At 35.0% G+C, this 15999-nt stretch overlaps 1 protein-coding gene across 1 annotated transcript; it reads right to left on the reverse strand.

The window, feature by feature from the left end:
• Positions 1-12: 12 nt before the first annotated feature.
• LOC110451640 (transcription factor HES-2-like) lies at positions 13-5827 on the reverse strand. The gene is made up of 4 exons (XM_021499760.1): positions 5730-5827; positions 5154-5249; positions 2195-2273; positions 13-1701 (listed from the first exon to the last, which is right to left on the reverse strand). The coding sequence occupies exons 1-4, from the start codon at positions 5781-5783 to the stop codon at positions 1127-1129; spliced, it is 804 nt and encodes a 267-aa protein (XP_021355435.1). The 5' UTR covers positions 5784-5827; the 3' UTR covers positions 13-1126.
• Between the last annotated feature and the right edge of the window lie 10172 nt (positions 5828-15999).

Below are 15999 nucleotides of genomic sequence, written 5' to 3' on the forward strand. Positions count from 1 at the left end.
ATAAATATTTTAGTCTAACAATATTATTTTGATGTAGTTTTCAATAATATGAATATATCATTTTTAATTTAACATAAAAATATGGAAAAATGTGTCAGATACAGCATAGGTCAGGAAGGCTATCATGAACTATAGGTCGGGTTTTTTAATTTTACAACACAGTGAAATTTCTCCGCATTAAATTAAAAACAAAAAAAATATTGCAATTGATTATAGGACTACCACGGTAGTATTGACCAATGACTAGCAATAGAAAACCACTTTTGTCTGAACATTAACTCTAGAGCCAAAATGCACATAAATAACTTATCATAAGTGCTCTCAATATCATGAATCATTCACCATGACTTGGAAGTTCTAAAAAGCACATTACATGTGCATTTGTCAATGCACAGAAAACCATTGAATCATTTTATAAATATGTACAAAACTTATAACAAGGAAAAATAAATTATCTAATGTTTAAATTAATTACATTATAATAAAATGTTTCAGTTTTACTTCTTGATGGAATTTCAGTGATCTAGGTTGAATTTGAAAATCATGTGTCTTCAAAAAGTCTTTTCATTTTAAATCACAGCATGATTGACTAGCATGATGCATAAGGGTCAAATTTGAATCAATATTTTAAACATAAAACGAATGTCTGAACTGCTTCACAATTATCAACATGATGAAACATATAAATACAATATACATACATGCATCTTTGAATAGCTATTCAAAACGTGATTCAAATGAAAAACGTGATTCAAATGAAAAAAATGGTTAAAGTGTAAATTATGTAAAGAGATTTATCATACAACCATATCTTTTCAGTAAGCAATTCTATATTCGTCAGTGTTGACAATACACAGGAAAGCTGTAAACTATTTTGTTTTTATCTGGAATGTTTGTTTTGAAGAACTTGAACCTTCATGGATGTAAATATCCATTTGTATGAAGAGACACAGAAGCACAGTCTAAGGGAGATAATCCACTTCCAAAAGTTAGGCACCAACTTAACAAAGCACAATGAATCTAACAATATAATGTTTAGTCATACAAATATGGTAACCATGGTAACACTATCTGGAGTTCATGGAAATTATCACTTTAATGAAGTCTTTGGTAACCATAGCGATGATCACCACGGTCTCCACACGGAGGAACTGGAGCTGTCACTGATCGTGGACGCGCTGTCGTGAGAGGCTACCCTGGAAATCTCGGACATTCCGGCGGAACTCACATCAGGACTAACGGAACTCACATCAGGACTGGAGTGACACCATTCTGAATATCCTCGGAACCATTCCATGTTGGACATGTTGAATCCATTCGGAGTGCACAGAGGGAGGGACGATGAAGTGTCCATCAAAGACTGGTCAAGTGAAGGACTGGACATAGCTGCTCCGGCCATTGGGTCAGGTGACCATTGCTGAACTTGGACAGGCCTGTGAAGGTCACTGGCATACATGGAATGACTGGGTGTGGTGTGGCCGGATACAACAGGACAGGTGTAGTTGTTGGCGAGACCGGCAGGGGACTGGTCGACACTGTAGGCCTGGGTCTGATGAGACGTCCCTGTCTGCTGTCCGGACAGATGACAGAACAATCTCATCTTGACGTCGTTGCTAACAGAAACATCCTGGTTGAGAAGTCGGAACACCTCTTCCTGACACCGAATAAATCCTGAAGTGTAATCTGTTGTCTTGGAATGCACTACAACACAGAAAAAAACACAGGTTACAAATTGACTTTAATTAAACATAGAAATACTTGAGACCAAATCCAAATTTTTTGGCTTCATATAGCCTATTAGGTCTTTATATTTTCAAAAAGAGGGAAATTAAGATGAATAAAATTAATCAAACAACTTTTGAAAAGAATCTATACAGGAATTGAAATATTTGACTTTGTTGGGCCCTGTTGACTTTGAATGACCACCTTATTCACTCATAAAACTTTTCTAGTCTTATAACATGACCCTACCGATTGTGTTGACAATCTTTGACATTGTTGACCCCTGTGACCTTTTTGATGACCTCTGTTATGTCCTATGAACTATGAAGACTTGTGTTAACCCTATAACCTTTGTTGACCCTATAACCTTTGCTGACCCTATATCCTTTGTTGACTCTATAACTTTTGCTGACCCTATAACCTTTGTTGACCCTATAACCTTTGCTGACCCTATAACCTCTTTTAACCCTACCTGAGCTGGTGCCATTCTGTAGGTACTGTACTGTCATCTCCAGGATGTCCGCCTTCTCAAGCCGACAGTGCTCATTCTCCTACAAATCAAAGACAAACATGTTACCAACAGTCAAAATATCAAAAACAGGCATGACATGAAGTTGTTATAAAAAGTGGCCAACAGTCTTTACCTCAATTTTGTGTTAACATCTGTTTTGTTTAAATCTTTTTGGTAGGACACATCTATGAAATAAAATCATACCTATGGTAAGGATGGCTAACTTAAACAAAATAACACTTTTAATGTTGTGATATTTATAAAGATTAATACATTGTGTTACAGTTATCTCCCTTTAGAAATCATCCGATAACTCGGAATGACTGTGTTTCAACATTCTTGTTGAGCTAACAAGTTTGTCACCTTTTTCAAATAAATGGAAGATATTTACATGTTTTCAAAGTGTGGAAATCTTTTCAAAGGTATATATTTTTTACAGGAAGGTACCACATAGCCTTAAATGATAATCAAGGGTGTATGACACTTTAATCACACAACTAGGGGTATGATTTGTAATGTCTTTGCACAATATTTTGGAAAAAAATAATAAAGCTTAAACAAACAATGCATGCAATTATATATCTCAACAATAATCTATAAAATTAAACAATACATTATTCAAACCTGGCCAAAACCTGGTGTAGGTATCATATTACAACAATGGGATTTCAAAACTAACATTTTATATCCTATTTAATATCAAACCCTGATCTATGAAATTTGAGTTACATGATACAAGTATTTGTCCAGTCTTGTGGAAGGAGCCGTGCTCGGTCCCCTTGATTTATTATGAATATTTAAATGACATTCAATTATATACAAAACACTCAATTACTTAAATGTATGCACGCAGTTCAGCAATATATCTTAACGTTGTTTGTCATGAATATTTTAATCGAAACTGCAAACAATTTGCTTTCAAATCGGAACCAAAACAACTTGTATGTTCATTGATATACCCTGTAACGAACGGCTTTTTATTTGTCAACTTCTCGGTTAGTTGCAGGGCCCTGATGCGTTCTTTGTGTAATTACAAGTATTAAAATTGTTTTATTAACTAAATCTCATCTGGTATCCTTTAATAGTGTGATTAATATTTCCTGTATGACACGATACAAAATAGAAATTGTCACAGCGGGAATTCACATGAATTGGCTACAACGTATCAAATTAATTTCACATCGTAATTGATACCGTTATCGGCTTTATAACAAATTGGTAGGCCTGAAGCTGTGTGCAAATTTGTCTTGTAAACAGTGATTTTGACAGATCGACAAAATACAAGTATCGCGTCTAAAGAATAGTTGTAATTGCAAAATTCCCGCGCGTTCTGTTTTCAGTCCCGAGGTTGACATTCACACCTAGCAGCCCGGCTGCAAGGTATTACAGGTAAGTGGGCTACCAATTAGGTGTGGTAATTAGCTTGTCTGTCTACCTGGACAGGTAAGTTACGGATTGTAAGGGGACTCTGGTGTCGCCACGTGTCATACAAATTGGATTAAAGCGCTCGTAACGGGGATTATTGATGAAAACAGCGTTGTAAATTATCATGTCATAACCACAGGGTCTGAGAATTTGTTACAATAATAATACTCAGTGCACAAAAGAAACAAAATCTCAGGTCCCTGTGGTCAAAACTGAATCTGCGATTACATTATCAATTTATTTGACAGATGGGACGGAAACCACCATTTTTTGTTACAAACCTTATAGATCCACGTGTGTTTAAATGTGTCGTTTTGTAAGAATGATTATATTAATTGGTAGCTATTTAAAAATAATAAATCAATTTACACAAAATATTTTTTTTTATATAAAATGACGAAGTTTAAAAAGTGAAAAAGGATAACGAAGTTTAAAAAGTGTAACAGAATAGCGAAGTATAATTTAAAACTGTTAAAAAATGTCGAAGCAGAGAAGATCTCAGCAGTTTTCGTAAATAACTAAATGAAACAGTGATGTTTGGAATAGTGCCCTATTATTTCTATGTGTGATATTCCAAAGGATAGAAGATAAAGGAGTTAACTGAATAAAAAAAATACGCACACCGGTCTGCATTACCAGAAGACATCGTGGTTTATTTATATTAAAATGTTATAATTGCAAGTAACAATGGCCTTTACACGCGTATTGTACTGACAAAAAACACTACAGGTTCACTACAGTGTTGACAAATTACATTTAGTATTTGTCTTTTCATATCATTTCAATATTTAGTGAAAATATATTTCATTTGTGATCTAATTTTTTAAATCCGTTGGATATATATATTTAAATAATTTCTTATCAGTGAAAGTGTATTTAAAACAACGTTCTCGGTTTTGCGAACATACATCACGCTATATCGTGATTGGAAAATGCATAGTATGTACAAGAGGAGAGAATGAGAGGGACTGAGAGGTCGAGGCGGCGGGATGAGACAGATGTATTTCATTTTAATTTTAAGATTGTCCAAACTCGTTATTATTTGATAAAAGAAATAAGACTGTTATTAATTTGAAAACATTTGTCAAATTGCGATTTTATTTTTATTTTATATATATTGGACAGACTATGGCATTCGAAAAACATAAATGGTTTAAACCAATAAGGTTGGTAAAGCAGCCATTTTTTTCTGCACTTATTGTTTGAATGGAAAAGTTCCAATGTAAAAATTAATTCAATTACGCAAAAAAAAAGTATTTTATTCTCCTTTTGAATGATCGTCCTAATGTTTTTTATTTTGAAAACTGCTCCCTTTCGTTTTCAACGAAATATTCTTGTTTTAAACAATTGTACGAATTGTAAAGGTTTCCATCCTAATGCTGTGAGTTTTGTGAGTATATTACCGCGAGACTATTTCTGCTTAGATATTTTGGGTGGTTTGATGAACATATATACATCAAAATTTATAACAATCTTAAAGTGTTCTACAGCTTACCTGTCGGTCAGTTTTCTGAAGGATGAGGGACTTGAGTTGGCTCAGGAAGTTGTTAATTTTCTCACGACGTTTTCTCTCCGTCAATGGTTTGTTGGACTAAAATTGAAAAGAGGATTAAAATCAGTTTAATGGCTTTTTAGACTGTCCAAGAAAACAGTTGATATGTAGATATAAGTAAATTATTGCTATATAATTCAAAAATATTTGCGAACTTGATGAATTACAAAGAGTGAAAAATACGGGAAACGAGGTTCTCCATGAAACCAATTTCGAAGTATGGTGCGTAGTTTTAATTTTATAATAATGACATTACAAATAAACTGAATGGCACTAAGAAACATAACGTTTAAGTCAAAAATAATAACGGACAAAAAGATAAATAAAATGTTAAATGGAATTAAATTTAATTCTTATGTATCAGATTTGATTCTTGTGTATATGATTTTTCGTTTAAGGATCTGTAGGATAATCAAAATTAGAAGATACTTCGTTTTTCTTTTGAATGTTCATATATTTAAAATTAATAAACTTATGTGTCGAAGTTATTTAATTTGAAAATGAAGTTTTAGAAATTACCTGTCGCTTTCTAGCTACCATAGGGGTGGACACTCTCTCGATCTCAGGATGCATGGTGTATCTTAGTTTGTGTGTGGGAAGCGTAGATATCTAACAGATAGTCAAAACCGAAGTATGTGTTTTACCGAGGACACGGTCGAATATATGGGTGGATGTCACGTGACGGGTAGTGATACTCGCCCCACCACCCACGGGCCAGACAATTAGATCACCTACTATGCAGCACGTGGCGATGGGCAGGTAGCTACCGTTAATTATTATGTAAACGTCACACGGATGTCGCACCTGTATCGAATCCTAACTACAGGGCAGGTGGACAGCTTACCTGGGGCGCGTGTCTGTGACACGATACAGGTATTGTACACAAATTGCAATAAAAGCTCACCTGGATACCTGCAAAGGTAGACAGGTAAGACCTACATTTACTCAATCATCACAAACATCTACCTGGGGAATCACCATTGTAGCAGTCTGATTGATGGGGTGTGTACTACTTCGAGTATCGTTTATTCGGAGATTAGTGCTGTCCCAACATATAACATTACCCGTGGCACGTGTTTAGACAATGATTATGTCACGGACGTGTGTAATTTTTGATATAGTATACACACTGCACCCTCCCCTACACAATCCATACCAGTTTTAAAGACGTTTAGAAGGGATTTATATATATATTTTTAGATCTATCGAATAATGTTAACCGAGGTTCATAAGATAGTTTAAAAGGTCATCTTATTTATCTGTAATACTGAATTGATACCTTACCAGAAACCGTGAGAAATATGCACGATACAACAATATTTACCTGATTAAGAAGACGTCAGCCGTAATTAATAACTCATTGTTGTCGAAGTTAACGTCGCTATAGCGATATCTTTTTAAAAACTAAGAACAAGTTCAATATATATTTACATAGCATAAAATTAAATTTGAAATCCGATGCTTAATTGAGGTATTTAATGTGACAAATCAAAGGATTGAAATATTGGGTGACTAAATGTAAACAGCTTTTAGGGTCCACGGTCTTGTTGAACCTAAATCATCTATTTAATGTGACAAATCAAAGGGTTGAAATATTGGGTGACTAAATGTTAACATCTTTTAGGGTCCACGGTCTTGTTGAACCTAAATCATCTATTTATTGTGACAAATCAAAGGGTTGAAATATTGGGTGACTAAATGTAAACATCTTTGAGGGTCCACGGTCTTCTTGAACCTAAATCATCTTATTAATGTGACAAATCAAAGGATTGAAATATTGGGTGACTAAATGTAAACATCGTTTAGGGTCCACGGTCTTGTTGAACCTAAATCATCAAGTGTTACACAACAAAACTGAAAACCTATCCCCCAATATGATCCTGTTCTCTACTAAATTCAGTACCTTTCTCTTGACAATTTGCCTACGCGCTGTTACATACCTATTTCATGTCTAATTTAAAAAAAAAAAAAATTATTTCGGGGATTATGTGTTATATGTACCTAAAAAGTGATGCTGACCTCAACATTTGTTTCGGTTAATATCGCTTTCTCAGGTTCATAAAACCACGTATTCACCTCAACAAAAGTCATCCTTGTAAATCACAAACAACCCAATTAAATTGAGTTCGTTTGAAAATATTCCTCACCCGTAACTACTAGCACACAAGTTATATTTCAACATTTCTTTCTCTATGTTTCTAGTCAAAATGTAAATTTAAAAATATTAAGGTATGTAAAATATCTTTATTCCCCCCNCCCCCCCCCCCCCCCCCCCTGAAAGTCCGATGATTTTTTGTTTTTTGTTGAAAATCTCGACTTTATCAGTTAACTATATATGAAATGAGTTTGGACGTTTCAATAATATATCATTAGAAATCGACAATTTTGTTTAAACAATATTTTATCCAGTAATTACAACAAGTCATACCTGATTAAATAACTTCAGAATCTTACTAAATTACAATGGATCAAATAAATGCAGATCAGGGTAGAAAGGCTTTGTTTTCAGTTATGAATGTATGTAGAAAACCCAATGATCAATCTTTGATACATACATGTAAATGGCATTATAATTTACTGCTCTGAAATAAAGGGTTTCCATAAAGCCCCAAATATTGAAAAAACACCACTTTGTTTGTAAACGACTGCTGGGTCCTAAAATACTTGTAAAATTATGGTTAACGTAGTACTTGCCTTTGATAAGAAATTAAGAATGGCTAAATATTGGATTAAATGATAGAGAACTAATAATTGTATTTAAAGATAAATTTGAGAATAAGAATGAATGTGCGTTAAACATAAAAACATGATTTATAAAGAATTGGCATAAGAAACAGAAACAAGTGAATATATAGACAAGATTGATATATATATATAGACAAGAATGCAAAGAAAACGTAAGAACATCTTCAAAGGGATATTTCTATACAAATCTTCATAACCAGTCTGATTTATTATGTTATTTAAGAAAGATATTAACAAGAAAATATTTGAAGGAAATCACAAAAATTCGGTTTCAAATTTCAAGATTTTATTTTCGAATGCAATGCAGCATACAGGTTAATTAATACAAGAAACAAATTACAATGTTCAAGATGTAAGAGGACAATACAGTATTCATGCTTCAGCAATATCACTACACGAGTATTTACCAAATCGACTTAAGGTTTTAACATTTTTACATGACAACAATTCGATTAACTTGTACACACTGAGATGTCGGTAGTAAGATTGCTTAATGTACATTATGTATGTTTCTTAGTCCAGAATAAACCATCCTCGATACTCCAGGGGTTACGCTCATTTTCGCTTGCAGAGAGCAAAAGTGAGTGTAACCCCTGGAGTATCAGTAGGACAAATAAGAATAAAATGTATCTGATCTTCAATATAATTTTTGTCGCAAGCTGAATATATTCGACCTCTCGGAACCACATTATAACGTCCAGATTCGATATTAAGGGAATGCGCCTGCATGCGATATTGACTCAACATTATTTTGTGTAGAGAAGTTAGAGGCTCAACATTATTTTGGTTGGAGAAGTTAAAGGCTCAACATAATTTTGGTTAGAGAAGTTAGAGGCTCAACATTATTTTGGTTAGAGAAGTTAAAGGATCAACATTATTTTGGTTAGAGAAGTTAAAGACTCAACATTATTTTGGTTAGAGAAGTTAGAGGCTCAACATTATTTTGGTTAGAGAAGTTAAAGGATCAACATTAATTTGGTTAGAGAAGTTAAAGGATCAACATTAATTTGGTTAGAGAAGTTAAAGGATCAACATTAATTTGGTTAGAGAAGTTAAAGGATCAACATTATTTTGGTTAGATAAGTTAAAGGATCAACATTATTTTGGTTAGATAAGTTAAAGGATCAACATTAATTTGGTTAGAGAAGTTAAAGGCTCAACATAATTTTGGTTAGAGAAGTTAAAGGATCAACATTAATTTGGTTAGAGAAGTTAAAGGATCAACATTAATTTGGTTAGAGAAGTTAAAGGATCAACATTAATTTGGTTAGAGAAGTTAAAGGATCAACATTAATTTGGTTAGAGAAGTTAAAGGCTCAACATTATTTTGGTTAGAGAAGTTAAAGGCTCACCATTATTTTGTTTAGAGAAGTTAAAGGCTTTACTAGATGAAGTTGAATATGACAAGTTTTGACAAGGTCTAGTGTCTATAAACATAACATTTAGAAGACGTTTCTTGAATAAAGATGTCATGCGGACGTCGAGTATACATTTCCACAAACTGTTTCTCATTCTGAACAAACCCGTTCTATATAAACCATGTATAACATGATAAACCCAGTTCAGTTTACAATTTGGCTTTTTGACATTAAGCTCAAGTAGTGCATCATAACATGATTTTAGTTCACAATTACTTGCATTCAAAATTTTATAATAGCTATTTTGCGCTGTATATATAAAGAATACCTCCTATTTCAAAGTATAATCTTTCATTCTTCTTTTCAAAAAGCAAAAACCTGTCCTACTTTGAAATGTCAATGTATTTTGTGCTGCGGTAAATTTTCCGTTATAGAAAAAACTACTCCTAGATAATAAAATGTGTCCACTATCTCAACTGACTTGTCAGTTAATACCAAGCTTTCATGTACCGTTTTAAAAGCAACAATCGATTCCATTTTTTCGGTGCAACATTGCAGACAATCAAGCATTTACTGAAGATTGTTTACATTTTCCGAAAATAAAACTGCGTCATCGACATACATGATTAATTAATTGTAATTCAAAGCCGTGAAATTGGAGTTTATACACACACTCTCCATAATATTAACAGTAATGACAAAGCATGCGTGATAACGATTCCCCTTTTAGTAATCCGACAGGTAGATCAAACTTTACGTTAACGTGTGTATGAATGTGAGTATGATGAATGACGAATGATTGCTGCTGCTGTTGCTGATATGATGATGAGGATGAGGAAGATGAGGATGATGATGAGGATGATGATGAGGATGATGCTGTATGCGAGTCAGTGTGAGTGTGTCCTTGTGAATGTCTTTGTCTTATATGTAATTGCCATAAGTTGTAAAACTTCAGCAAATAAAGAGCTTTACGTTAGAGCGTACATTATCATAAATGGATCTAACTACATTACCAGAGTTTATACCAAAGCTTATCGCGTGTTACACTATCTAAAGCCTTGCTATAATCTATAAATACACAATGAAGCCTTTTGTCTTGTTCTGTTGTATTAGTAATTTAATTATTTAATGTAAAAATTGCATCCCGAGTACCAAGCTCAGGTTTAAAACATAATTGCACATCAGTAACAATATCCTCCCTTGTACTAAATTTTAATAATCTTTTATCGAACAAGAAATTAAATAATTTAGCTAGATCAGAGACGTATATGTAATATATACGTCTCTGGCTAGATGACTAATTAATAATGTTATTTCCGTGTAATTATTAACATTGCTCTTATCCCCTTTTTATGTAGAGGTATAGTAACACCCTGCGCCCAGGACTCTGGAGAATATCCTACCTGTAATATAGAATTAAACAATCTGATCAAAACAGGTGAAACAAATATCCTTATTTTCGATTATGTATTCGTTAAGTAACATATTTTTTTTATGAACTCCTGCCCACTTGTCACGAGATAAACTCCTATAGTAACACGTGTTACTTGTCATTAATCACAGCTAATTTACACATCTAACTCAGGATACACAAATCAGTATTTCTATCATTCACAATATGACTTCGACCTCAGCAAGACCCTTGAAGTATTAAAAGAAAAATTAGTTCGTAATAAGTTACCCGAGGTGATCTGCTCATATTTTAAATAAAGAAAAAGGTAGATTTCAAAATCTTGAACTTAATCTTTGAGTATGTACTGTTAGTAATTTAAATGATGTTGAAGATGAGTTTCATTAATTTTTAGGTTGAAATATACTTTTTTTTCTGATTTGTGTTAATTATTTGCAAAATTACTAAAAAAAAGCCAAGCATGTTTAAAACTAAAGAATTAAATAACACAAAGAACTAGTCAATTTGGCAAAATGTATAAAAACGGCAAATGTGAGAAGAAACCAATTAACTTAATTGGATAAACTCCGTACTATTTGTATTGTATTGTATGTAAATGTTATAAAATCTGTGTATATTTCACTTTGAAACCGACGTATCGAAAGACTTAAGGTCATAAAGAACCTGAATCCACTGCGCCACCCGACCACCAAGTCACCGCAAAATTTGTTCGAAATAACTATATATGTCCTTTTTAGGTGATTTAGATAAGGTGGAGACATCAGTTATTTCTCGCATAAGCAGTTTAATATGTTTCGTTCGTGGTTTATGAGGGGCGCTATTAGTTTAAACATACTTGGCTTTTCATATAGTATTTTACCCCAAATTTTTTACCTGATAAGCCAGACAAAAGCTGTAGATGTTTCGGGAAGTTGCGGGTAGACAGTGATGCAAGGGAAGTAACTCTTAGAAGACACAGTGAAAATTATGCTCAGGTAGCCAAATTCTTACAAGGCAAAGTGAAGGCGAAATGAAAAACTGTTATCGAAGGTTGAAGGGTGGAAGAATCTCTGTGCTTAAATTCCTGAAACAACACTTATCTTTTCAAAGATTCCGGATCATGATTTAAAATCTCTTGAAACTTGGGAGGGGAAATGGCAGATGAATTTTAACGCCAAAAAGTGTTCCATCATAAATATCTCTAGAAAGAAAAACCCTATCAAATATCAATGTTCGTTACATGGTCAAACTCTAGAAAATTTTGATTATGGAAAATATCTAGGGGTCAACTCAGAACTAAATTGGAACACTCATATACAGTCCATCACCAACAAGGCTAACTAAACACTAGGTTTCTTAAGGCGCAACCTGTCATCTTGCACTAGAAAAGTAAAATCAGTAACATATACAACACTAGTAAGACCATCACTAGAATATGCAGCTACATGCTGGGAACCTTATACATCAGACCAGGTCCTGGCAATCGAGAGCATCCAGAGGATAGATCTAGAGAGACTGGCTGTGTCACCAACATGATAACATCACTAAACTGGGAACCCCTTGGCCAATCGAAGAACTAAAGCCAGACTAATTATGCTTTATAAGATCATACATAATCATGTGGCTATAGATCCAACATCATACATAACATCAGGTGATAGGAGAACAAGAGGTGCACACAAACTTAACTATATTTCTTCCAACAAAAATATATATAAATGTTCTTTCTTTCCAAGAACTATCATCGATTGGAACTCTTTACCAGCATCGCTAGCACATGATCCAAACCTGAACTCTTTCAGGTCTGCCTTTGCTAGCTACAACCTACACTAAATCTGTGCTTGTTTTATCTTAAATAAAAGATAACAAAAAATCTAGTTTGTTTAATCTATGCCACCTCCCAGGGACAATTGCAATCAAACCTTTGAGTCTGTCCCTTAGACTGAAGAAGAAGAAAAGAAGAAGAAGAAGAAGAAGAAGAAGAAGAAGAAGAAGAAGAAGAAGAAGAAGAAGAAGAAAGATAACACTTAAAAGAGCTTTAATCTAAAGCAAAAATTGAAATAATATGGTCATAATTCGAAGTGCTATAAAGTAACTCATCTTTGGTTTTGGCCCTATTTTTGAGTTCTGTGAAATTTGGTAGTACACGTATGATTGCTTCTGGTACGTTCTGTCATAGGGGTGCTGACTCAAATCCGTGTGAAGGCCAAATACACGTGAAGGCCAAATACACAACCTTGACGTACAGTTTTAACAAATTGTCAAAAAAATCAAACGTTTATAGGCCATATCCACCTGTGATAAACTTGATAACCATTCTAAAGCGAACTTCTAATTATTACAGAATAGATACACTGCTCAACAAATGAGACCACAACCAGTAAATTTACACCAGAATATCTGAAGCTGAGAAAGGAAAGCTATTGCTCTGATCATCACCTTCCTGGACAGGAGCTGACCCTAAGGGCTGTCCTGTTCCAGCGCAGGTCAGTCACAACGTCGCGTCGCCCCGCAGTTCGGTGTTCATGCATCAACTATTGCCCGTTTAGTTTGTCGCCTGAGGCACACTGGGCGATTAACAGACCCTATCGGAAGTGGACGTCCACGCGTGTGACGTCGCGATGTCGCGACAGAGCAATACGTCTGTCTAACATCCGGAAACCGTTTTCTAACGGTGACAGAAACGTCGAGCAATATCATTGGTGATAATGGACGTCGTATGACCAGAGGAACAGCCAGAAATCGGTTGGGCGATGTCACTTTAAAGCCACGGAGTCTTTACGTTAGGTCGCAACTTAATCAAAGACGATGGCGTCTGCAATGTTTCCGTGTGCATGCTCAAAATCTACATTGCTCGGCTGTCTGGATGCATGTCTTGTGTACTGGCGATTCTCGTTGAACGCTTTTCTGGTCCGATGGCTACCTACGTTGCGGTGAACGAAATGCTAGTGCATGCTTAATGGAAATGACAGATTTGGAGGAGGGCCTGTTATAGCTTAGGGAAGTAATTCTAATGGAGTTAAAAAAAACTTAACTGTCACCGAGAGCATTCTCACAGCCGTGAGAAACCGGGATCGGGTCCTCCAGCCTAACGTCTTTAAATCCTTCTATCAGGACAATGCCAGACCACACTTTGCGATATATACTAAAACTTAAATGGCAACCATGCAGTCCAGATTTGTCCCCATTGAACATTTGTGGGACGAACAGGACAGACGGATTTTAAAAAGCCTCAAACAACGTCGCCAAGCTCCCGCAGGTACTTCTGGAGGAATGGAAAGCATCACAGTTTAAATATTAATCAGGCTGATGAGTTATTTGGTCAAGAGGGTACGGGCAGTGATATCGGACCGCGGAGGATACATGCGGTATTTAATAGTCACTATATAGTGGATGGGTGGCTCTATTGTGACGTCATTCCTTGCACCAACACTTGTGTTATAAAATCATTTTTCTCTTTCTGAAATTAGTCATAAAGGGACTGTTAACTGTTTAAGTTAACTCTGATGAAATACTTCGACGACCTTATCGAAATTTACCACAACAAGTGTTAGTTTTCCCGTCAGTATATAATTTTAAATTTCATATCCCTTTTGGAAATTTCGAACTTGCTTGCTTTATATTCATTAATTTGCATCCTGATTAAAAATCATACAGCAGGCGTTAGCTGATGATGTTTTTTTTGTGTAGATCGTATAGATTAAAAAAACCCAAACACATTAAACAAGTGTCTGTTATGTTATAAAACGTGTTGGTATGCAGGAATTTTAACAGTAGTAATACTCAAATTTACAGTAGGAGTTACTTCCCTTGAACCACATTTTAACAACAACAAAAACTAAACTCTCGGTGCATTGTGATACTTCGTCTCAATTTTATTGTCAGTATAATATTCCAGTAATACACACATGATATACACATAGCATTGTTGGACTTCGCACTCTTGCTGTCGACACAACATACACACCAATCATTTCACGAGCACCGAATCGAGACTAGAAAATTGGTCCACAGACAAACCATGTTTCCAGTTCGGCAGAGACATGAGAATCCCCTCGCGTCATGTAACTCGTACAGTACAGATCGACCGAAAGTTGAATTGATTTTGAAATATGATACTGATGTCCTCTTTATTTTGCGGAAATGATCTTTGGCTTATTTGCACGCTCCTACAATGGTGTGGTCACCAGTGTCGACATTCAATTATGAAATAAAAAGAATTAGATTTAGTGCATCAAAGTAATTATAGTCAAAACTGTTCAAATGGCCGTACCTGCATCCATATGTATGGTGATCAATTTCTATGTGTCTGATAACGATGGTTTCAAGGATTTCGGCGTCCCTATCGGACACCGGATACAGGACCAGTTTATTTCATTCATGCTCTACCCACAGTCGTTACATTTGCAAGTTTTTCCAAACAACGATTCATCTATATGTATACTATTCATTGTTATTTCATTTCTTTCATATAGATGGAGACATAAACGAAGCCAAGTCAACGGTGGTGCGATTGTAATTAAGATCGCGTGACCGTCAAGGAAGTTTCGGATACATTCCAAAATCTCTCTCAACTCTTATATAGAAGAAAATTTCCTGTTGGAGAATCCGTGGCTGTTTTGTCTTTTTTTTAACAATTAAATGTCATACAATCTTTTAATACATACTTACTAATAAATACAGTTTTTTTTGTATATGCGATACGACACAATTGCTCTAACCCATATCAGCCCCCGCCGTATCACACCCCAAAACCCGTATCAGCCCGCAAAACTCATATCACACTCCTTTTGGAAAAAAATATCTTTTTTCAATTTTTCAAAAATGAAAATAAATCATAAGATAGTAGTTTTTATTAGTAAGTATGTAATAAACAGAATAATACACGCCTTTTTCCTTATCACACCCAGTATCGACCCTCGACCGATATCAGCCCTTGGCCTGATATTGCAGTCTCGGGTTGATACTGGGTGTGATGTGGAAAAAGGCGTGTATTATTCTCTATACATTATTGGAAAATTTCGGTTGATAGCACTTGTTGTTACACTTTGGACATTGGAGATAAGACAACAGAAAGCAGTTCCTTACACCAATCATCATTCCCCTTCAAAAATAACACGACGACATTCCATGGATTGAAGAAATCATAGAAAGTTATGCTTGTTTTGTCTGCCGCCCTTTTTCTAAAACCTCCATAACTGGAATCTGCCGTTTCCTGTGAACTCACAGGCGCGTAGCTAGTCCCTTTACCATGTGTAAGCCCGAAATGGGGTTGCCGAAGGCAGCCCCCCCCCCC

This window comes from Mizuhopecten yessoensis, unplaced genomic scaffold, assembly GCF_002113885.1.
Source record: "Mizuhopecten yessoensis strain PY_sf001 unplaced genomic scaffold, ASM211388v2 scaffold6135_2, whole genome shotgun sequence".
Lineage (NCBI taxonomy): Eukaryota > Metazoa > Mollusca > Bivalvia > Pectinida > Pectinidae > Mizuhopecten > Mizuhopecten yessoensis.

Excerpts from the sequence above, each read along its gene's own strand:
- LOC110451640 (XM_021499760.1), bottom strand. The coding sequence starts at position 5,783 with ATGCATCCTGAGATCGAGAGAGTGTCCACCCCTATGGTAGCTAGAAAG. Across the intron at positions 2,274-5,153 it reads TTCAGAAAACTGACCGACAG|GAGAATGAGCACTGTCGGCT; the intron begins GTAAGCTGTAGA and ends TTTGATTTGTAG. Across the intron at positions 1,702-2,194 it reads ACAGAATGGCACCAGCTCAG|TGCATTCCAAGACAACAGAT; the intron begins GTAGGGTTAAAA and ends TCTGTGTTGTAG.